The sequence below is a fragment of the Rhamphochromis longiceps genome, linkage group LG23 (genome assembly GCF_057381845.1).
Source record: "Rhamphochromis longiceps isolate RC_006_pf linkage group LG23, R_longiceps_female_GT1.1, whole genome shotgun sequence".
In the NCBI taxonomy this organism is placed as follows: domain Eukaryota; kingdom Metazoa; phylum Chordata; class Actinopteri; order Cichliformes; family Cichlidae; genus Rhamphochromis; species Rhamphochromis longiceps.
The window spans coordinates 12,718,456-12,738,741 of NC_140578.1; the positions used below are offsets into that span (position 1 = coordinate 12,718,456).

The window sequence follows — 20,286 nt, forward strand, 5'->3', positions numbered from 1 at the left end:
TGTCTCTGGGTTTTTATTAGATAAGAGGGAAGCTGGTTTTTATTGTTTTGGTGGGAACTTAAAATGAGTCTAGGTCAGGCCTAGCATCCCTGGATATTATAAATGTTATTTGTGTTAATAACTGCATATTATTAATCTGGAGCTGGCATAGCTTTATTAGATCCTTCTTGCATTAAAAGTTGATGAAGTTTTACTTTTTTATGACATACTTTATTTTGTACCAGGAATATGTATTTAAATTCAACCTTAGAACACGAATGTTGGGTGATTTTAACTCACACAATGAATAAATATCATTTAGTGGTAATGTCCAATAGAATTTTTATGGTAAAAAAAAAAAATATTAAGCAGATCATTTTCTCCTCTCAGAATAAGTGCTTTTGTGTTTCTCTCGCTCACTGTTTTCTGTAATGCAGGGAGACTGTGCCTTCACCAGACAAGGCTCACATGTCTCAGGACTGGGTGGACCGAAAAACAAGCTCCCAGTTCCATTATTTGTATTTTTTGTTATTCATTTTTTTTAATGATTCCTAAATTTTTGACTTATTCTAGAGCCGTTTTATTTCATTAGATCATAGGGGAAATAAAGGAAGAGTACTTCAGTTTGTTATGTATTGTTGTACTTTAATATATTTTGATGGAAAGTATGTTTTATACTTAAATATAATGTTACAAAACTGCACATTAGTGTTCTAGAGTTAAATGGGATAATTTTAACTGAAGCCACATCTTTGTCATGTTCCTACAGATTTATTGGTGTGACTGATGTTGGTCCTGCCAAACTAAGTGAAGCAGAGTAGACTTATTCTCGTATGTGCAAAAACCAAATTGCAGGGAGGAAAAATTCATAAACTCCAAGACGATAGTCTTTATGCTAACCTAAACGATCCAGCTGTGAGCTCTAAATTCATATATAGGTCCTGGAAGAAGTCTTCTTATCTAATACAAGGAATTCAACAGGTGTATTTCGCAGAATATAGAAAAAGCACGTCTTTCAAATGAAAGTATTTTTTTCATAAGCGCATACATGTGGTTGTTGATCTCTGTTGGCTGGTCTTTTGTGCCAAAGACAGACTTTTCTTCAGTAATTTAATTTTCCTCTCCCCTCTGGGTTTAGAATAAGTAAAACCCACAGTTTGACTTGTTACTATAGTAACACAAACAGTATAAAGAACCATTGAAAGAATTGGTTTAACACCATAAAATGTATTAAAAATATACCAGTAAAGCACACGCTGTTATCTTGGCTGTCAAGTTCATTTGAATCGTCCTTTTACCAGCCTGATCTTTATAACATACAGAGAACTCAAAGTGTTGTGACGAAGGAGGGATGAGCCATGTCTAGTGGCTGAAAGTCATAATGAAGTGATAAGAATCTAATAATCCTTTGTGTTTTCCAAGAAATGGCCATTTTTTAAATGGGGTTCTGAATGAGAATAGCCATAATCAGTCAAAGCCAGGCTCTTCTATTTTTCTTAATAAATCATTATTCCCTGATTATTGTAGCAGATAGTATCTACCCCTCCAGAGGAAGGCACTATGAGTGGTTTGAACATCCTTGGATTTTCATCATCTGGATCTGACTGATGACTGGATAAAAGCATTCCCTACAACACAAGCCATCCTCCTGACTGAGGAGTCTGGGACACATTTTCTTCTTCGTCTTCAAGTCGTCGTTAGTGCACTGTCCATCCTGACATCCCTCTGTGTACAGCATATGAAGAGAGTCACTATTGTGATGTATTCTCATACCTGAAGCCACTGAGGCTGAAATCTCTGCCAGGCACAGGGCTGCACACACACACACAGACACAGACACACACACACACACCACAAACACACAGTCCTCCTGACTGTGTTTTCATCTCCAGGTAACTTCTTCAGGGTCCACAGGAAAGAGTTTATTTGGTGTTACCTTTTATTCAGATTGAATTACCTCTGTTAAGCTGCACTGTCCATCTCCTGAAACCGAGCAGGCACCCTCAGTGTGCTAAAGGTAGAGATAGCCTACCCAGTAGACGATGTTGAAGAGTAAGAAGGAGGTGGGGAAAAAAACGCGGGAGTATGCGTCCAGTTCATGTACATCTATGTGGACGCGGCCTCTCCTCCAACCGCCTTCTTTACACTCCTCGAAACAGCAGAAGAAGCTCTGGCAGTCTTTTCCGTCCAGACACTCGTAGACACAAGGGTCTTCAAATTCCTGCCAGTACATGGAGTTGTTTAAAGCGATGACTGTGTGTGGAGGAGGTCTCACATCGAGGACTGAGTAGTTCTGAAAATACAAGAAGTCTTTTGAGTACCAAATGCTTTCCCCCCATCACATTAGAAGGTTTTTTTTTCTTAAAGCAGAACATTGTCCAGAAAGTTTGATGGTTACAGATCTGAGGTCCAATTTGTAGCCATTTAGTCTCAGTAAGATTAAAGTATTCTGAGGGAGAATAACTTACGTCTTTATATCCATTGATTATGTTTTTCAACTGTGTGTTTTTGTACCCTTGTTAGGGCAGCTCAGTCTGGACAAACTCTTAACATGTCTAATATCTACATGTTCTCCAGACATGAGGGAAATAGTGAGTGCAGCAGTGGCAGTAAATCATTTTTGCCATAACACGGGCAGTAGCCTCTTAAAGTCCGAATTAAAATGTCTTTATATCTATTTTTTAAATAATCGTTCATAATAACCTCCCCTGTAAGGAAACTTTGAGGCAAAATGAAAGAGTAAAATTCAACAGCTTTCCACCTGTTGATTAATCTGCAAGCTGTCAGAAATGATGTCTAAAAATCTGACAGGGAACGTTTTCACACTGCAATCATGATGCTGATAAAAGAAGCTGAAAGATACTTTGTAGATACTTTGCTGACATGAGTGGACGAACTAAAAGAACATCTGAGTCTGTTGTGTGTCCACTAACAGTGTCTGGAAACATTTTCATGTGCGACACTAAGTGTAAGATGAGAGCACAGGACATGAGGTAGACTCTGTTCTCGCTGTATTTGATGGCCCGCCTGTCCTGTAAAATAGTGATGGTCCCATCAAAGCGCGTAGATAAGGCACCATCACATCATCTCATCTCTGAGCACTTTTCTTACTTCAATCCTTTGATAACAGAACTGAAGCACTATCAGAAAAAAACTACTTTTCTAACATGTGACAATAATCCTGTGCATACATTTTACCGTTTTTTTCCTCAGAGTTCACCGACCTAACTCAGTGAGACTATTTAACACATCTGTTTGAAATGCACAAACTAGCTCACCAGTCTTTTCGGTTCCATGTAGCTGGGTCTTCGAACGCTGTACGAGTAGTAATTTAACGTAGCGTACTCCATCAGAGCAGCAAAGACAAACAGGAAGCAGACGGTGACAAAAAGGTCCATGGCGGTGACATAAGACACTCTGGGCAGTGATGTCCTGGCCACAGTACTGAGAGTGGTCATGGTCAGAACTGTGGTTATACCTGAAGGACAAACAAAAGTCGTCTCAGTCAAACACAAGTTTTTTGGATCTGTTTCCACTTGGAATGTGACTTTGGTCCAAACTGAGTTTTGTTGTTTGCGCTTGCTAACCACATCACTATAAAGTGACACAATGCCGACATTAAAATCTCTACAGACACTTGAGCTGGTAATGCAGAATTATAACAATAACTGTGGAAAAACAACTCAAAAAAGCATTGCGTGTTCAGTGTCTCAGACAGTCCGGCAAAAGCCAGGCAGGACGAGGATTACACAACCGAGAGATTCTCATCGACATAAATATCGACACATCTGTGAGGTGATTGCCTCGAGATCCTTTATGATCACATTAGACGCTGAGACGCAAGAGAACACTGATGGTTTCATTTCAATGAAAGTGCAGCACTGAAAACACCGATGAGTACACAAAGACAAGGTAGTCGCAGTGAAGAGATCAGTGATACTGTTGCTTTAAACACAACAGATCACCACAAGCAAAGAACCCATTTACCCATTCGTTAAAGTTGCCTTTCAGTGCTGATCACCAGCTCCACATATTTAGTTTTGGACTCTAGAGTAGCTGTGCGTGTTCAAAACAGGCCTCTCAGTTCATCCTCTGTTTTAGTTCTATATATTTTCCTAGCTCCATCTCGATTTATGGGGTGTAAGGCAGGTGTGGGTGGGTTGGAGCTGGAGCGTATCCCAGCTGTCACCAGGTGAGAGGTGTACAACCCGTTTACCAGTCTATCTATCACAAGGTTAACAAAGGGACAATGAGAACCATTCATATCCAATTCAGAATCACCAATTTATCTAACATGCATGTCTTTGGCCTGTGGGAGGACGCCAGGAGAACGTGCAGACTGCACATGGAGAGTTCCAACTCAGGAACCTCGTGTTGTGAGGAGACTGTCCTAACTCCTGTACCTCCTCTGTATTATAAATAATAATAATCATGAGCAATCATACTAATAGCACGTAAAAACAAAAAAAGTGACAAAGTAGGTGACTGAATCACTCGAATGTTTTTGATTAACATATCCTTTGTCAGCACCAACAACAACACTTGTGTTTGGGGTTTGATGCGACTGATGGGCATGAAGAGTGATAATGAGCAACACGTGTGGGAATTCATCCCATGTAAAAATTACAGAAGCGTATTTACGTGCAGTCCTCCAAACACACAGTTATTTCTTATGTTGTATTAATTCATATTTTCCTATTAATTGTCGTGGCTCGCTCTGTATTAAATTAGTTACAGTAGGCCTTTATTTTATTTTGCTTGTGCTATTTAGTCGTGTTAGAAGCCAAATGTGTCATTTATGTGACAAACGATGAATTAATTAGATATAATGAAGACCGCTATCCCTCCAGCATCTCTGAATAATTTCATTTGTTCGCTCGCCAATCTCGCTCCTCTGTGAGCTTTAAAGAGATGCCTTTAAAGGAAAAAAAAAAAACATCCGTTACTGTTTCACTGAGGTTCCTATGGTAACAGGCTGGCCCCATCTATTTTAGGCGGACATCTCGCACTTTTCCTTTAGCCTCTGCTTGCCACAGTGATTACTCTTACCTGACTTCTGCTGTTGCTGTGACACAGAGTTTTTCCTCTAAACAACAGCATGAAAAGCAGGCTGGATGAGAGGAACGTCTCGGAGGCATTTTACTTTTTACTGACAGCTTAAAGTGTGAAACTATGAGGTTCTGTAAAGAAATGTTCATAGAGTATAAGCATGCTACTAAACAAAGTTAGAAGTGTAAGTGTTTAAGTCAGCTGAAAGGTTTTCTGACCTTGACTGAGTCCTAAAGGGGCTTTATCTTTACTCCCACACTGGCCTGGCTTGCCAGATACATTTACAATCAGCTTACATCTAAGATCCATTCATTATCTTCATTCTTCTTCCCGACTTGCAAGCGATTGATCGGCATGCTTTAGAGCAAAGATGACAGATTAAAAGCACTCGTTCATTTTCTAACTCTGTGTGAGCGAACAGTATCGAACACGGTGATGGTGGGCGATACAGGGAGCCTTGTGACACCGAGCTGTAGCATTTTCCTTTTTAGCTCCAATAACAGCACATTCATCAGCAAAAATATAATTTCACACAACAGTGGTAAAAACAGCTTACACAGCTACATTTAGAGGGCTTATAAATTTGAAATTTTAGTGGTTAAACTCAGCATTTTATCCAATCCTTTAACTCAAGGCTGGGTCAATATTTCCTCACTCAGATGTGAATAATGGAGAAAAAGAGAGCAAATAAAAATTGTTACCTTCACAAAAAATGTTCCACAGGACTGCACAACAACAGAAAGCATGCACGAAAGAGAAAAACACAAAAGAGCAGACAGATGGAATGATTTTAGTGACAAATATCTGAGAAGCACATAAAGATGAATCCTCAAAAACACATAACCAAAAAGTGCAAACTTAAATCTTGTAAGTGGGATGTTGAAGTAATGCTTCCTGTATTATTTCCATGTATTTAATGCGGTGCAGTACTGTTCCTTTAAAGACAGACCCTCAGGTGTCATCAGTTCACTGTACCTAAAGCTGTTCTGGCTGGAGTGGCATCTTTTTTAATCCAGAAGGACACCCAGGACAAAACCACAGTGAGGATGCAGGGGATGTATGTCTGGATGGTGAAGTAGCCCATTCTTCTGCTCAGGTCAAAGTACACGGTCATCACCACGTAGTCGCCTGTGTGTGAAAATAACAACCATGTGAAACTTCTGGATGGTTCAATCAGTTGTTCTGATCATGTAAAAAATTCCACACAATGGGGTGGTTCTTTTCATTTCGATATTAAGTGCAAAAAATAAGACATGTTAAATACTGGTGCAATTAACCATTAACTACATATCGCAAACCTTTGGTAAATAAGTTTACAAGCTTTATTTAAATATTCTCCCCCCTATATGTTGCGACTTCAGAAGGAATTTCATGCAACAGGGTCAGTTGTGAAACTGTGACTTCCCATACACTTGTTACTGCACTCTGTAAATAGAAAACACTTTTTTTATGCCAAACCCAGTTTGTGCTGGGGCAGGGCATTAGTAAATCTGGCCAAAGAATGCAAGCTGAAACAAAGATTGTGGAAAAGTCCACAAATGTCTTCTTCTTCTTTCTTTTTTTTTTGTTGCAATCCCTGCATTGTTACCATTTAAATAAGTACATAAATGGCGATCGTGGCTCAAGAGTTGGCAGTTCGTCTTGTAATCGGAAGGTTGCCGGTTTGAGCCCCGGCTCCGACAGTCTTGGTCGTTGTGTCCTTGGGCAAGACACTTCACCGGTTGCCTACTGGTGGTGGTCAGAGGGCCCGGTGGTGCCAGTGTCCGGCAGCCTCGCCTCTGTCAGTGCGCCCTAGGGTGGCTGTGGCTACAATGTAGCTGCCATCACCAGTGTGTGAATGTGTGTGTGAATGGGTGAATGACTGAACGTGTAAAGCACTTTGGGGTTCTTAGGGACTAGTAAAGCACTATACAAATACAGGCCATTTGCCATAAATGTCCCAAACAAACCAACAAACAGCAGTGAGTGACAACAGCTCGCTATGAAGCAGCTAAAAAGATTAATAAAATAACCTTTAAGGTCACTTATCATACACGAGTTACACAAGTTCCGTTTAAATGTGCAAACAGTTTTTCAACTGCATTAAAAAAAAATGGTCTAAAAAGTATATCAAAAGTGCCCTAAACATGCATTTATTTTAAAGGCCACCAGAGGGGCGTGATCCGTTGTTGCAAAAAGACTTTCTTTTTCTGTATAAATAAATACGTACCGTTTCTGGTTTATGGGCTCAGTAACTTATATCAGGTAATGCTGATTAAAACATCAAGTTCATTTTGTACATTTCGGTCATTCCAAGAGGAAGATTATCCAGGGTATGCTCACTGGCTAATGACTTCCCGCTTTCCCCTTCCCCTTATCACATCTGGTTTAAAAGCGCAAAGATGGCAATGGCTAAAAAGCTGCTATCGAGGCTTCATAACAAGACTTGATATACAAGCCAATATGTGATTTCTTGTATGCTGTCTGTGGTTTTACTTCAGTCCTTTAGATTTGGTGCAGTAATACATTATTTGTATATGATTTTAACATAAATTTCTAATTAGGATTAGGATTCAACTTTGTCATTACACATGTATAAATACAGGGTAACGAAATACAGTTTGCATCTAATCAGAAGTGCAAGAGCAGAAAATGCTATAAGAGTAGATTATATACAGATAAGGGTAGTATAAATTGTGGAATAGTTATGAACAGATTATGTAAAAATAAGTTAAGTATACAGATGTTTATATTGCTATAGCATTAAATACTGGTTTTACAGTTTGGCTGCCTAATCTGTCCAATTATGGCCCAGTATAGAATGGATGAAAACCAGTGGTGGCTCTCCAACACAAATCCTGTAGGATTAATATTGACTACTTGACCAAAAACCAGTGTGTGACGATGAGCAACGTAGTCTGCATTTCTACCTGCACATCAGATTAATCACTTTGAAGTGTTTTTTTGGCTTATTCATTTATATATTTATTTGTGTGTGTGTAGTTTATACTGTTAATGAGTAATTATGTGATAATGACATTTCAGGCCATGTTACAGAATAATAACTAATAATAATTAATTTATTATTAAATAATAATTCCAATAAAGTAACAAGTATTAACTTTTCTTTTCTTTTTTTTTTTTAAACATGGCAAATGAAAAGATACTGTTGCACATGTAGCCAGGTGGAACTGTGAGTTAGGGTAACACGAGAACTACAGACCAGAATCATAATCATCACTTTGTTTTCCACCTGGCTGACAATCACATGTCTTTAAAGACAGCAGGCAGGCAGCGGGGAGTAACATGTAATCTGTCAGCCATTAAAAAACAAGATCAGGTAATTCTACTGTTGAATCTAATAAAGGCAGCACTGTGCAGTGAGCCTCTATTTCCCAGCATCACAGTCAGTGTACTTGCCCTTGCCCTCAATGGGCAGTATCACTGTGAACATGTATAAGGATATTTAGATACGTGACAGTTAATGGAAGTCTGGTCATATAAAATGCAACAGTTCCAGTTAAAATTTCTTTATTGATGGTTTTTGCCATTAATTTATTTTCATTAAAGTTTAATGTTCTGAGAGATTGTTACTAATTATCAAATTTATGTTGGCACATATATAGATGAATTATAAATTGCTTCGTTCGGATGATAAATGAACGCCTCCAGAGGAAATCTGATAAGCGAATATTGAGAATTTATTTTTCCTTTCAGGTATTTCTACAGTGAGTAATGAAACTTTCCTCAGTTTGCCTTTGAAAAGAGTCTCACAGCTGCTTGTGAATTATTTGCCTGCACACAGACCCCTGAATACAACACCACAGAGTCGAACATAGATTACATATGGATTACACAAAGACACAAAACACGGAGACTAAATCCACGGAACAGCTGCAGAAAGTTCCACAAGATGCTTGGAACAAATGACCTGCCTCATTTTATTTCTGCTTACTGCATGTTGTATGAAGTATCTTTACTTTTGGAAGAGTTTTTACTTAATTTTAAGAGCCAAAAACCTCTGAACAGTACTGTATAGCATTTCCAAAAATACAAGAGCTGAGTCAGCCTTATGCAGATCACATACAGCTTCCTGTGAATGCGGGCCCTTATAAATTATTTCTCTCTACAGCCGATGTTTAATATTACTGAGAGGAACACTGAAATACATTAGAAAAAGTTATGCTTTCAGTCAGTGATAATCCATGAAGTTAACTACTTACACCCTAAAAGAAATTTGCTGACATAACATCAGAACCCGTTTTCGATACTACATATACATCATTGTCATTTCTTTTTTTTTGTAAAACCTTTTCATCCGTTTACACTCTGTAATTGCTTTTCTGTATTTTAGTATCAGCGTCTGTGGTAAAGTAATTCCAAACGTTTTCATTTACTGTCATGTTAGTGACATCAGCCTCATCTCCCAACCACACAGGCAGTGAGAAGTGTGAGTGGTGTAAATGCTGGGCTTCATCGAATATGTCAAAAAAAAAAAAAAAAAAAAAAAAAAAGAAGATAAAAAACTGTTTGTGGACACAGACGTTCACTATTCCTACAGTAACTGGCAACATTAATGAAGGCAAGTAGGGCTGAAATTAAATATATAAGAATATATATAAGAATTTTATGAATATGAAAAAAATAAGTTTTTTTTACTGCCATTATGTCAGCAGACTGTAACAAATCTTAAAAGATGAGAGCGTCCTCAACGCCTCTGAAAGCCTGTGAATGCGTTTCAGCATGAATGCTGTTTTCTGTGGTACTGATGCACAACAGCAGTTGCCCCTTGACTCTTTATTTTAGTTAAAAAAAAGTTATGGAAGTTTAACACATGTTATGGAAATTGATTTTTTTCCAGTGGAAATCCAAACACTCTCAAGTACCGAGTCCACCAAGTCAGCAGGTGACAACACAAACTGCACACAAGACAAAAAGTAATAGTGACGTGGCTTCGAAAGCGTTGGCAATAAAGCACACTAACATTAATAAGCTGCTACAGTAGCTAGTTTGCCATACTTTGAAACCTTCTAGATGCAAGTGTGATAATGGTGTCCTGGACCTCATGCTGATGAAGCATTACTTCATCCTCATGGAACATCCTGCGCGTTCTTCTTTTTATTGATTGCTGTTATCTATAGTTTGCAAGATGATGCCAATTAGTCTGCAAACACTTGCCAACTAACCACCAACTGGTTGTGAAAGAAAACCAAAAATCAAACCAGAAACGGAAAAAGTGCCTTTGAAACCAACATGTTTCAAAAGGTGTAGATTTTAGTTTGAAGGTGAAGGGCCTCTATTTCCTGCTAGACTTTTCAGTTTCTTTACCACTTCACGAGGAGTTGATGAGTATATGTATTATATACTTATACATAATATTATATATTTTTCCTATGGTCATCTTCACCCACTTTGGGAACCACTGGGCAAAAACGTGTTCAGTGAACTGTATTTAATGACAGATGGAGAAATAAAGAGCTGTATTTTGGGGACCTTTACTGTTTGTAATCTCAGTGTAAACAAAAAGATAACAGTAAGTGGTCTAACTAATGAATATGTATTTATCTTAGTAGGGACCTCCCAGGGACAGCAAGAGTTTGACTTTGCAGTTTAAACAGAAAGAAGTCATTTTTCATTGACAAACTGGATGAAATCCCGCAGTGGGAGTGGAAGGCAGTGAAAGTCCTGTGAATATTTTATCTGTTGTTTCTTGCCAGATTTTCTTATTATTGTTGCCGTTTCTTTTCTGAGCATGATAGTCATCTAATATCCCAAATTAGTCTCCAAACAGTTTGGCTAAACATGATTTTGTAACACAAATCGTTGCACAATAAAAGAATGAAGGAGTGGAAATGAAGCGGCACTGTCTCAATGCACGCTGACTCCAAATATCAACCCATTTCCAGCCTGTTAGCAGCAATGTTTACGAATGTTAAACAGATGAATTTGTGCTTCTTTACCTGCTGTAGTCTTTATGACGTCTGTAGTGTTCCTCAGGCCCATAAAATCAAACTGGTACAGACGCCAGGACTTTTGGTCAGCCGCCTCCACAGAGTTCTTCCTCCACTTGTAAATCATTTCATCTTGTGGGTATCCATCTGCAATTACACAGAGCATATGTGTGTGTGACCCTTGGCACTACATGTCACATCCTAATGATGGATACCCTGTGCAGGGTGGCCCTAGGTCTGTACCTAGGGCCACCCGGAGCAACATTTGTCTTAAGGTGGATGCTGGCTAATGAAAAGACTGGGATGAGGCAGAGGCAAAAATAAAGCAGATTAAATGAAAGCTTTGGTTCAATAAGGTAGTGAGTCCATCTAAATGTTACGTCTGACCTTCACGAGCTGCACACAGAGCCTGGAAGCGCTTTTACAATTGATCATGTGAGGTTAACGATGGGTTAATGATTCCATTTCTGCTCTGGTGTCATGCTAGCCTGAATCTTTAACACACACATAATCATTTTAAGTAGAAAGGCTAACAAAATTATGATCCTGCCTGACAGCAATTTGATTTAATAGGGTTTCAATTAACAAAAAACATTAACCGTGAGGGAACTGCTAATTGTTTTCAAACATGCTTGATGAATGACTTCTATTAACATTTTCCACAAGTCTTCCATTCGCCATTAATGCTGTCATTAAATATTTACCAAACCCTTCGTAAAACTAAAAATGTATAGAATACAACATCTGTTGAGAGCACCGCTTTACCCAAACTAACTTCATTCATGGCCTCCTACACTGGATTTGCATAAAGCATTAGTAATGGCTCGAAGATACGTAATGCATCTGCAAGGGAACAAAATCCATATAATGCACATCAGCAAGAAAGGTTACAATAGTTAGCTAAAAGTATATCATAACAATGTAAAGCATAATATAATTCAACATAAAACAGGCTGATTAAAAGCTTGACTCTATAAAAATATCTTCAGCTGCTTCTTTAAAAGAGGAAGTAGAGTCTGTGCTGTGTAGAGAGAGCAGAAGAGAATTCTACAACCTTGGTAAAACTGCCTGAAAAGTCCGATCCCCACAGGTTTTAGAGCTGTTAGTGGGGCCAGCAGCAAAAAGTCTGAGGTTTCAGCAGGTCATGATTTACTGGGGAGATCCACCATGGAGGTCTTAAAAGTTAAAACTAAAAATTTAAAATTAATTCTAAAATGTTTGGTAAAACATGAAGAGAAGCCAAAACTGGAGTGGTGAGTGATCTTCTGTTGGCACCAGTTAAAAGTTCTGTGACAGGATTCTGCACAGTCTTAAAATCTGAAGTAAAAAGACTGTTACAAAAATTCCAAATACGAAGAGATAAAAGCATGAAAATTCATCTCAAGTTCAGCCTTTGACACCAGCATGATTGAACCGAAAAGTCTGAAGAAGCTGATATGCCATCTAATTTAAAGCAAAAGAATCAGACCCAAAAGAGATCCCTGAGGTACTCCACGAGGCAGAACGGTTGTTTCAGACGTCAGCTGTTTCATACAAACAGTAACAGATTTATCCGAGAGATATGACACGACAAGAACAACAACAACAAATAAAAATGTGTTTAATTTAAATCTGTGGTTATTTGGTCAAATTAATCCCATAACCAGCAAAAGCAGCTATTGATCCATATGCATGTTTTCAGAGACTGGGATTTCTAGATGACTGTGGGTTCACTGTTCACATTGTAATATATCATCATTAATATCAGTATCAGCAGCCACTTTAATCGGCAGTGTTGGGGAGTAACGGAATACATGTACCGCCGTTACTTATTTAAAATACAAAATATGAGTAACTGTATTCCGTTACAGTTACCGCTTAAAAAGGTGGTATTTAGAATACAGTTACTTTGTTGAAATAAATGGATTACACAGCGATATTTGTTTCATATTGTGGCGGGTCAGGACTGTTTGGGTTTTGTTTGACAGCTATGTTCTGTTACAGTTGCCATGGTTACAGGGTGAGGGTGTGTTTCCTGGGTGAGAGAGCTGTTGTTGTTGTTGTTGTTGTTGTGCTAAGCTAATCCGGTTGTTCAGTGATGACGCGACGAATCCTACTTCCGGGTCTAAAGTAGTCTGCGTTTAATATGGCTTTTGTGTTGTTAACATGTTTAATGTTTTGTATTTTCTTCTATTTGATCTCAAAAAGCTCCTAAAACAGTCAGTGATCCCTGTTGACCTCCCTCGGCTTTTATTACCGCTAATCATTTATTTAAGCTCAGTTTTTAAAACCTTAGGATGTAACTACAGCCCAGCCCATGCAGCAGTATATGAATGACTAACCTCGTATTGTGGATGGATTATCTCAGTTGTTCTCCTAGCTGAAGTTTGGTCCTTTTACAGCATTCTGCCATGCGATTACATTTGTTTCTGACCACCGAGAACACTCACGTTAACTTTTATTTATGCTGGAAGTGATAGCAGAGCTGTACGTTTTAATTTGTTTCCAAAACCCTGCAGTCAGGACATGCTATATTGTATTTAGATAGAAGCTAGCGAGCTAACTCCCTGCTAACTTCTAACTCCGTTTAATGTCATAAATTCCGTTTTCATGGATGCCTGGATGTTAAACTCAATTGTTACACCTGGTAGAGCAGAACGCTGATCATTTTATTAAAGATGAAAGACTTTAGACAGTTTTTCAACTCTCAGTAATGCCATAGTGATCGTTTGATATATGGACCTGCAGCGGAGTTTAGACCCAGACACAGCTAGTGACGTCAGACTGAACAACCGGATAGGCAGAATGCTACAGGCATAGCCCTAAAGAATGTAGCCTCATGGGCAGTGTAGTCCATGCTGCAGGGAGAATGGACTGCCATACACGTTATGTGTCTGTGAGCACGAGGAGGGGGAAAAGGGAGAGTGGAAAAGTAGAGTTGTCATTGAGCAGAAATGGGAGCTGGAAGCATGTAAATATAATAATAATCACAGCAGCCAAGAAGAGTGCCTGACAAGCCCAGTTGTAAGTAAGCTATTAAGACTCGACTGTACACTGTGTTCGTGTTTTCCTCCAAAAACAACAAGTTCCATTGGAGCAGCCTTTCAAAGCCTCTCTCTGTCTCTCGCAAGCAAAGTTGACCCAGACAACAAGGTAAAGCTAGTTTTCGGCTTCGAGCCCAACACGAACCCAACGTATTAGCCAGAGGTCCCTTTACCACGGTTCGGAGCCGCAGACCTTCAGCAATAGTAAGAAACCACACAGCAATAGTACATTCATGTAGTTGTAAAAAGCATGATAATATATTAAGTAATCCAAAGTATTCAGAATACGTTACTCTCATTGAGTAACGTAACGGAATACGTTACAAAATATATTTTGGGGCATGTATTTTGTAATCTGTAGTGGAATACATTTTAAAACTAACCTTCCCAACACTGTTAATCGGTACACCTTGCTAGTAGCGGGTTGGCCCTCTTGTCATCACACAGTTGCTGCAGATTTGTCGACTGCACGTGTATGATGTGAATCTTCTGTGATGACTGTGGAGGCTGTGAGTGTGGGTACAGTCATTCAGTCACTGCTACGTTCAAGAAACCAGTCTGAGATGATTTGAGCTTTGCAACACGGTGTGTTATCTTGCTGGAAGCAGCCATCAGAAGATGGTACACTGGGGTCATAAAAGGATGGATACGGTCAGCAACAATAGTCAGTCAGGCTGTGTGTTTATATGATGCTCAGTTGATACACGAGCAGCAGCCAGAACCTTGGACACAAGGTAGAGCGAATGCTTTCATGATGTTTACACCAAATTCGGACTCTACTGACAGTAGAAGAAATCGAGACTCATCAGACCAAGCAAAATGTTTCCAATTTTTAATGCACCCATGTAAACTGTAAGCTCAGTTTCCTGTTCTTAGCCGACAGCAGTGTAACCCAGTGTGGGATGCTGCTGTAATCCAGCAATCTGGCCTTTCTCCATCTCTCCTCTGACCTCTGACATTGACAAGGCAGAGAACTGCTGCTCTTTACACAGGTGCCTAAAGAACGCAGAGTTACTTCTTTTGGTCAGGTTGGAGACATTTTGGTGGTGGTTACCAGTTCAAGAGCAATGTCTCCAAATTTTCTGAATCATTTCCAGGTTTACATGGAAATATTTATTTGAATTCCTTTTTGGAAATCTGTTAAAATATTGGTTTGGTCTTTAAGAAAAAGAACTTTATTAAAAATAATAAACAAAACCATCAAAGTATTAGTATTTAAAAGTATCAGTGAGGGAATTTTGTCTTTAAAATGCTAGAAATTTGACATGGGAGTGAGGACTCCTATTTGTAAAAGTGTCATGCTCCTTACCAGAGATTGTATATTTTTTCTATATACAGCCCATGCTCCTGACTGAAAGTGCAGTGTTGTGGTTTTTGCCTCTGCTGCAATTGGAGCTGGTATCTCAGTCTCTTCTACAATTGATTTCTCCCCGAGCTCTGGTGTAAAATTGCAAGTGTGCAGATCTATAAAGCTGATTAGCTGACAATGACGAATGAGGTTTGTCATTGGTATTGTTTTTTCTGTTTAATTCTGTTGTAATGAAGCCACAGTAGCTGCACCTGAAGCATCTGGCTGTTTCACAGGTTCCCAAAGGAGAAAAATAGGTCAGTGGCTTTGCGTGATCATTTCTGCAGGAAATCCAGTGAAAAAGAGATTATCAGGATCATACAATAACACTACTCATTTAAAACTGCAGGAAATTGGATAGCTCTCAGTAATGACCTGGAAATGAAGGACTCATCTGAAAACATGTAATATCCTCAGTAAACAGTTTTTATTACCAGGAGTTACAATATTCCCTCCAAAATGTTAATTTCTCACAAAAACATGCAGAAGAACCGAGTGATAAATTCTTTTTTGGAGAGTAATGATCTACAGACACATTTATCAAATAGCTGGTAAACAGAGTGCAGTGGTTAAAAGCATGGCAATGACCAAAAACAGAATAACAACAGAATAAGAGTGAACACTAGTTTCTAATAAGTACATTCGCCGGATGTGTAAGCTCCTTATGGACATGATTTTGGAAGTCAACTAAAAAAGGACAATAAAACAAACTCTTAGGAAAAAAGTGTGAGACTAAACAAATGGAGGAAGTTAATGGTGACTTTAAGGTTGATGAGCAGTTTTCTCTGATAACTTTCTCACCTAATAAAGTCAATTCAGTTTTATTTGTATAATGCCAAATCACAACAACAGTTCTTTCAAGGTGCTTTATATTGTAAGACCAAGACCCTACAGTAATCGTGTAGGGTCTTTATTTCAGTAATTAATGAAAATAAAACTATTATATATAGTTGATATATTGCACAAACCAGAAACATTCAAAACATGAATAAAATATATGAAAACAATATTTTTGGATACAAAGTTTTAGTGTGATAAGAATGCATAACTTCAATCAATCCAGCACGTGTCTATGAGATAGTACTCTTTATACAGCTTTGCAGCTCAAAGTACTTTACAGAACAACATATGCAAAACAGCCCCTAGCATAGTCGCGCGCACACACACACACACACACACACACACACACACACACACACACACACACACACACACACACACACACACACACACACACAAATAAAAAAAATTAAAAGAACAATAATTGAGAGGATTAAAAAGTACAATAAGTAATTTAAAAAAGGTAAAAAGTGTGAGCAGAATTAATATTAATTCTAATAAAAGTCAGGTCAAAAAGGTCTTTAGGTCTTTAGCTCAGCTTTATGCATTAACATTAATGAACAGTTTCACATTCTAACCTTTCTTACTTTAGAGTAAGTAACTTTCATAACACAGACGGGTAAACCACACCTGCTTAAAATAAGTTATAAGCTGTATTCCTCCTCACATGGGTGGGTAACAGAAACATACACTGGGCTGTTTTTGCTTAAACAAATAGTAAGAAAGCTTAAATTCAAAAACTGTCTCCATCACCCTTAATTCAGCCAGAAAGCACTGATTTATGGATGTACATAAAGTTCAAATTAAGGATGATGACAGCCTGATGTTACTGAACAATTTAGTTACAAAGAGCAGCTAAAAAATATGTTAGATGGGGTGCTATCAAACTCCCTAAAAATATGAAGGTACATCAAAATATTATGACAAAAGTTATGTTAAGTTTGTGTTTCCAGCCAACAGGTATTACACCTGCCCTTCCCTGTGCTCACTATTTACTTCCTCACTGTGTGTCTGCTGTCTGTTTCCACAGGCTGTAAAGAGCAGGAAGTCAGCCTCCTGAGTGCTTGGAAAAAAGGTTGCTGATGGGTCTGAACAAAAATCAGAACAACGAGTTGAAAGACTATAAAACATTCCGTAAAACATCTGTGAAGTTTACATTTAAGTTTAGGATTAAACTTGACATCAGAGGAAACCCCTTGCATGTTTTCTGCTTCTCATTTGCTGAATAGCTACAGAATCTATATCCTGCTCTCTTCATCTGTGTGCACTGCATTGAATCATGTGCCGTGTTGATTATTCTAATCCTCCAGAGGCATGATGGCTTTTAAAATAAGCAAATCTGACTTAATCTAATCTTAAAACTGACACATCGTCATGGAAACCAGCGTAATGTCAGTTGGTAAGAAAGTGGGTTTATTGGATCACAGCAGGATGGGTCCACAGTCGAGGCAGATCGGCGAGAATATTTTAAACCCTGATAGGCAACACAGGGCGCAAGGTCTCATCACACCAATTCAATCCTCTAATTTGAGAGGCCACTGAAGGTCCACTGCAAATAACACATCACAGACACCTCAAGCTTCAAGTTAGACACGTTTCTACATTCACTGTGAGCCAGGTTTACTGGATGGTAAGGGAGGAGCGAGCCTGAAATCAAGACGGAAACTGCGATGTAAACATCCACAGCATCATATCATTGTTCCATCTGATGATATCCTTGTGAAGCTGTAATTGTTAGCTGAGGCATGCTAGTCTGGTGAAAGCGGTAATGTTTAAAGATCCTTCAGTTTGGCCTGTGGACAAAACAAGTGGCCAATGACTAGAAGTATAAAACTAGACCGTAACATCTGTACTGGGTGATCTGCTACAAGTAACAGATGTTTAAAAGCCACCAAAAAACACACAAGCACAGACTGTAATAAAATATAGATGTAGCCACTGTGACATCCCCTCTGGCTGCCAGTTTCAAAGCATCGGTTTTAGTATTTTGAGGACAGAAATTACTAAATTATGCTAAATAATCAGCTAACACTGGTTAGCTATGTTCATAAACTGTTGTGTATGGTGACTTGCTCACTTTTAAGCCAGCCTCAAATGGAATCTTGGATGAACTGTTATTTTTGGCCCTGCCATGCTTTATGGCAGGGGTCGGCAACCTACGGCTCTTTAGTCCGTATAGTGCGGCTCCGCGTGGCTTGGGGAAAATAAATTAGAAGTATTTAGCTGAAGTGTATTTTATTTATTTTAGATCTTTTTTAACTTTAACTAATGTGGATCAACAGCTTCCTCTCGGGCCGTAGACAGAGAGTCAGAGTTGGCCATCACACATCCTCAGCCCTGAGTCTCAGCACTGGCTCACCCCAGGGCTGTGTGCTCAGTCCACTGCTCTACTCTCTCTACACACACGACTGCACTCCTCGCCACCACAGCAACATCTTTGTGAAATTTGCAGACGACACCACAGTGGTGGGGCTCATTTCCAAGGGAGACGAGTCTACGTACAGAGACGAGGTGGAGCAGCTGACGTCATGGTGTAAGGCCAATAACCTCCTCCTCAACACTTCAAAAACCAAAGAACTCATAATAGATTTCAGAAGGAAAAAGGCAGAGATCCAACCACTATTCATAAATGGGGACTGTGTAGAAAGGGTGGCAAGCTTCCGCTTCCTGGGAGTCAATATAGAGGAGAACCTTTCCTGGAGTGTGAACACCTCCGAGCTGCTGAAAAAGGCCCAACAGAGACTGTACTTCCTGAGAATTCTCAGGAGGAATAACATCACACAGAAACTGCTGGTGTCCTTCTACAGAGCCACCATTGAGAGTGTTCTAACTTACTGCATATGCATCTGGTACACTAGCTGCACAGGGGCTCAGAGGAAAGCACTCCAAGGGATCATTAACACCGCCCAAAAGATCACTGGCTGCCCTCTCCCCACACTGGAAGTTCTACACAATGCCCACTGTTTTAAAAAGGCCCAAAACATCATAAAAGACGTGATTGCGGGTGCCGCTCAGGTACGTCCTCCTAGACCACGCCCTGCCACACACATTAACCAGGTAAAATACATATTTAGGCAGAATTTTGCAAATATCTATTTTTCTTTTTTCAGCAGCATAGTGCTTTTTTTCCAATTATTTTTTAAAAGCCAGGTCAAGGCTCCAAAAGCCCAAAGGCGATATAAGGGTGGCGGCTCACAACAGTTTTTATTTGCTACATGGATCGTTTTAGTTCAGCTGGGTGTCTTTCCTTTTGTTATATTTCTTTAAGAGTTCAAAATGTGTTAATTACATAAATAAAATGTAATTTTCTCTGTAGCACTTCATGGATTTCATAAGCAACACACCTTAGTTGTTCACACAAAGCATAAAGGTAAAAAACAATATATACAGTGTTATCTTGATTTTAGATGTCAAAAAGTATTTGCGGCTCACAGTGTTTTCTTTTGCGTGGAAACCAGGTGCAAATGGCTCTTTGAGTGTTAAAGGTTGCTGACCCCTGCTTTATGGCATGCTTATTTTCTTTAAAATGTCCAGGCACTTCTGTATGAGCTTACCCAAAGAGATGTTGCTCAAATGTTGCCATGACTACTTATAACCACACTGAAATGAAAAGCGGAGGATAAAACCTGCTGCCTCTCAGAAATACCTAATTAAATTAAAGAGTTGTGGTAACCATTTGGACAACAGCACAACAATTCTGGGACATGTGACATGGGTCTTCATACTCTCTTTCACACACATAGAGTAATCAGTTAATACAGTTTTTCCAGGTGGACGAACGCATCTGCTCTGCCAAAGTTTTAAAGCCTTTGTAGAGTCAGGAATGTTCCCACATTCTGGTTCTTATATAATGCCTCTCAAAACACTTTATACAACTTGCCTCACTTACCCATCCACACAAGCTCTTTTTCCTACACCTAAGTGCTTTTTATCTAATACTCACAATTCAATGAAAACATCATTGAATTCAGTTTCTTACCCAACGATACTTTGGCATATAGACTGGAGCTGCCAAGGTTCAAACTACCAAACTAATCGTTTGGTGGTTTTATGGTTCTTCCTTGAAGTATACTACTTTACATTAACTGTAAGAAATAAATGCCCAAAACAAAACTAC

The 20,286-nt window shown here is 39.0% G+C and overlaps 1 protein-coding gene across 2 annotated transcripts in view; it reads right to left on the reverse strand.

The window, feature by feature from the left end:
* Nucleotides 1-1,990: 1,990 nt before the first annotated feature.
* gabrg3 (gamma-aminobutyric acid type A receptor subunit gamma3) overlaps nucleotides 1,991-20,286 on the reverse strand; it is a 77,705-nt gene continuing 59,409 nt past the window's right edge. Inside the window, exons 6-10 of one of the 2 annotated variants that reach the window (XM_085397924.1) lie at nucleotides 10,968-11,105; nucleotides 6,004-6,156; nucleotides 5,730-5,753; nucleotides 3,258-3,457; nucleotides 1,991-2,272 (exon numbers count right to left, since the gene is read on the reverse strand). In XM_085397924.1, the coding sequence (XP_085254050.1) occupies nucleotides 1,991-2,272; nucleotides 3,258-3,457; nucleotides 5,730-5,753; nucleotides 6,004-6,156; nucleotides 10,968-11,105 (797 nt within the window). The remainder of the gene's footprint in view (nucleotides 2,273-3,257; nucleotides 3,458-5,729; nucleotides 5,754-6,003; nucleotides 6,157-10,967; nucleotides 11,106-20,286) is intronic. The other variant, XM_085397925.1, reaches the window with a different exon arrangement.